This window comes from Cyprinodon variegatus, unplaced genomic scaffold, assembly GCF_000732505.1.
Source record: "Cyprinodon variegatus isolate N-32 unplaced genomic scaffold, C_variegatus-1.0 Scaffold76, whole genome shotgun sequence".
In the NCBI taxonomy this organism is placed as follows: domain Eukaryota; kingdom Metazoa; phylum Chordata; class Actinopteri; order Cyprinodontiformes; family Cyprinodontidae; genus Cyprinodon; species Cyprinodon variegatus.
This window is the reverse complement of record NW_015150529.1, coordinates 580106-582079: the sequence shown is the minus strand read 5'-3', so window position 1 is coordinate 582079 and position 1974 is coordinate 580106. Positions and strand designations below refer to the sequence as shown.

General features: G+C 38.4%; 1 protein-coding gene across 1 annotated transcript in view; it reads left to right on the top strand.

Annotated features, from left to right (window-relative positions):
* The window catches only part of plg (plasminogen), a 21577-nt gene that overhangs the window by 3897 nt on the left and 15706 nt on the right, over positions 1 to 1974 (top strand). The window contains exons 2-5 of the mRNA XM_015372823.1: positions 886 to 1021; positions 1101 to 1207; positions 1377 to 1491; positions 1584 to 1723. Coding sequence (XP_015228309.1) covers positions 886 to 1021; positions 1101 to 1207; positions 1377 to 1491; positions 1584 to 1723 — 498 coding nt within the window. The remainder of the gene's footprint in view (positions 1 to 885; positions 1022 to 1100; positions 1208 to 1376; positions 1492 to 1583; positions 1724 to 1974) is intronic.

The following is a 1974-nucleotide window of genomic DNA, read 5'->3' as shown; positions in this document are numbered from 1 at the left end:
GTTCCTAAAAATTGTTAAAGTAGAATGGGAGGCAGATATTTTACTTATCAGGCTCCTCTCCTGTGGAAACAACTACCAGTTTTAGTCCGTGAGGCAGACACCCTGTCTACTTTTAAGGCTAGGCTTAAAACTTTCCTATAGGCTTAGACTTCTGAAGGACATAGGGTCCCCTATTTCATCATTCTGCTTCCTTCTATCTCTATTCTCCCACTCTGCAGAATCTGTTAGTTCAATCTCTAACGTTATGCTCTCTGCTTTTTCTCATAGTAGTTTCGCCTCGGATGTTTGGCTGTGACACTATCCTGAAGAGAAATATTAGCCTGGTTCAGCCAGAGGTTTCTTCCTGTTAAAAGGGAGTTTTTCCTCTCCACTGTCGCTACAAGCATGCTTAGTGTGAGCGATTGCATTCGAGTCAATGAGTCGATGCAATCAACTGGTTTTCCTTAAATAGAAAACGTTGAATCAGTTTGACTGGATGATCTGGTGAACTGTAAAGTGCCTTGAGATGAAATGTGTTGTAAATTTGTGCTATATAAATAAACTGAATTGGATTTTTAGATTTTATAGTGTAGATCTTGTTTTCGGTTATGTTGACAGCCATTAAACGGTGGAAGAAAATGTAAGCAGTCACTGAGTTTAATGTATTACTGCTGTTATAAAACACAGGGAGATTGGTTCTGGTGGTCTTTTTAAGGTAATATAAAACATAAGAAAATGCAGATAAAGATTAAAAAGAATTAAATAAAATCCAAAATTCAAAGAGCAAAATCATCAGTCCAGTCTTTGTTTTTCAACATGAATCAATTTACTGATGTTTAACATTAAGCTATAGGACTATATCCATTAACTTTTGATTAAACTTGTAAAAAACTTTGTCTTTTTCAGTTGGTGGCACAGAAGTAGATGGCTACTCTAAAACTGAGGGTGCATGGGTTCTTTCTCTCCACAAAAGACAATACACTGTACACAATGTAGCCGACTGTGCAGCCAAATGTGACGCTGAAACATCCTTCACATGCAAGTAGGTTCCCAAATCATAAAATATGTCGTCTACAGTCTTTGCTGTAAGTTTAACGGTTGAATTCATGTCAATGTTGCAGAGCTTTTGCATATGTGGAGAAGGATGAGGAGTGTTGGACGGCAGCAGCAAATTCAAAGACGGAGCTTGTCCTGCGCAAACAGGGCTCGGCTTTATATGAAAAAAACAGCAAGTTCTCTACATTTTAACCCATTTTTTTAACCATATACCACATTTGTTCATGTTTGCTCTGTCTGCAAACACAGCAGAGATCAATGAGATCAAGTTAAACCCATTCGTTCGTGTTTTTGGGTTTAATTACATGATTCACTGTGAAAAACTGCCCTGTCTTCTTTAGAATTCCTCCTGGAGTGTGTAAATGGAATTGGAGTAGATTACAGAGGGACCAAAGACCGAACGAAAACAGGAAAGCTGTGTCAGAGATGGGATGCCAAATTTCCACACAAACCCAAGTATTTATTCACGGAACTCTCTCCATTACATTGCTCCTACCATATTGTCAGATTTTTCTCCCTAACTATTCCTTTTATGTTTTTAACCACAGTTACAAACCGCAGACTCATCCTCTCAAGGACTTGGACTCAAACTTCTGCAGAAATCCAGACTCTGATTCCCAAGGACCTTGGTGTTACACCACTGACCCAGAGACACGCTGGGAACACTGCAATGTCCCCAGCTGTACAGGTAGAGTTAATGCTGTTTCCTACAAGAGAAGCTTAAAGATCCCTTTTCAGATGTTTAATAAAGGTTGTATAAATGTTGGGGTAAAATACATATTTGAGGGCAAAGGTCTGTTTAAGATCACATATTCAGAAATGAAAGGCTTCCACAATGCGGACTGTTTATATTTGCTCTGCCGACTGTTTATTCACAGCACCAATTGTTTACATTTACATCTGCAATAACATACTTTAACTGAAATATGCAATTACCTT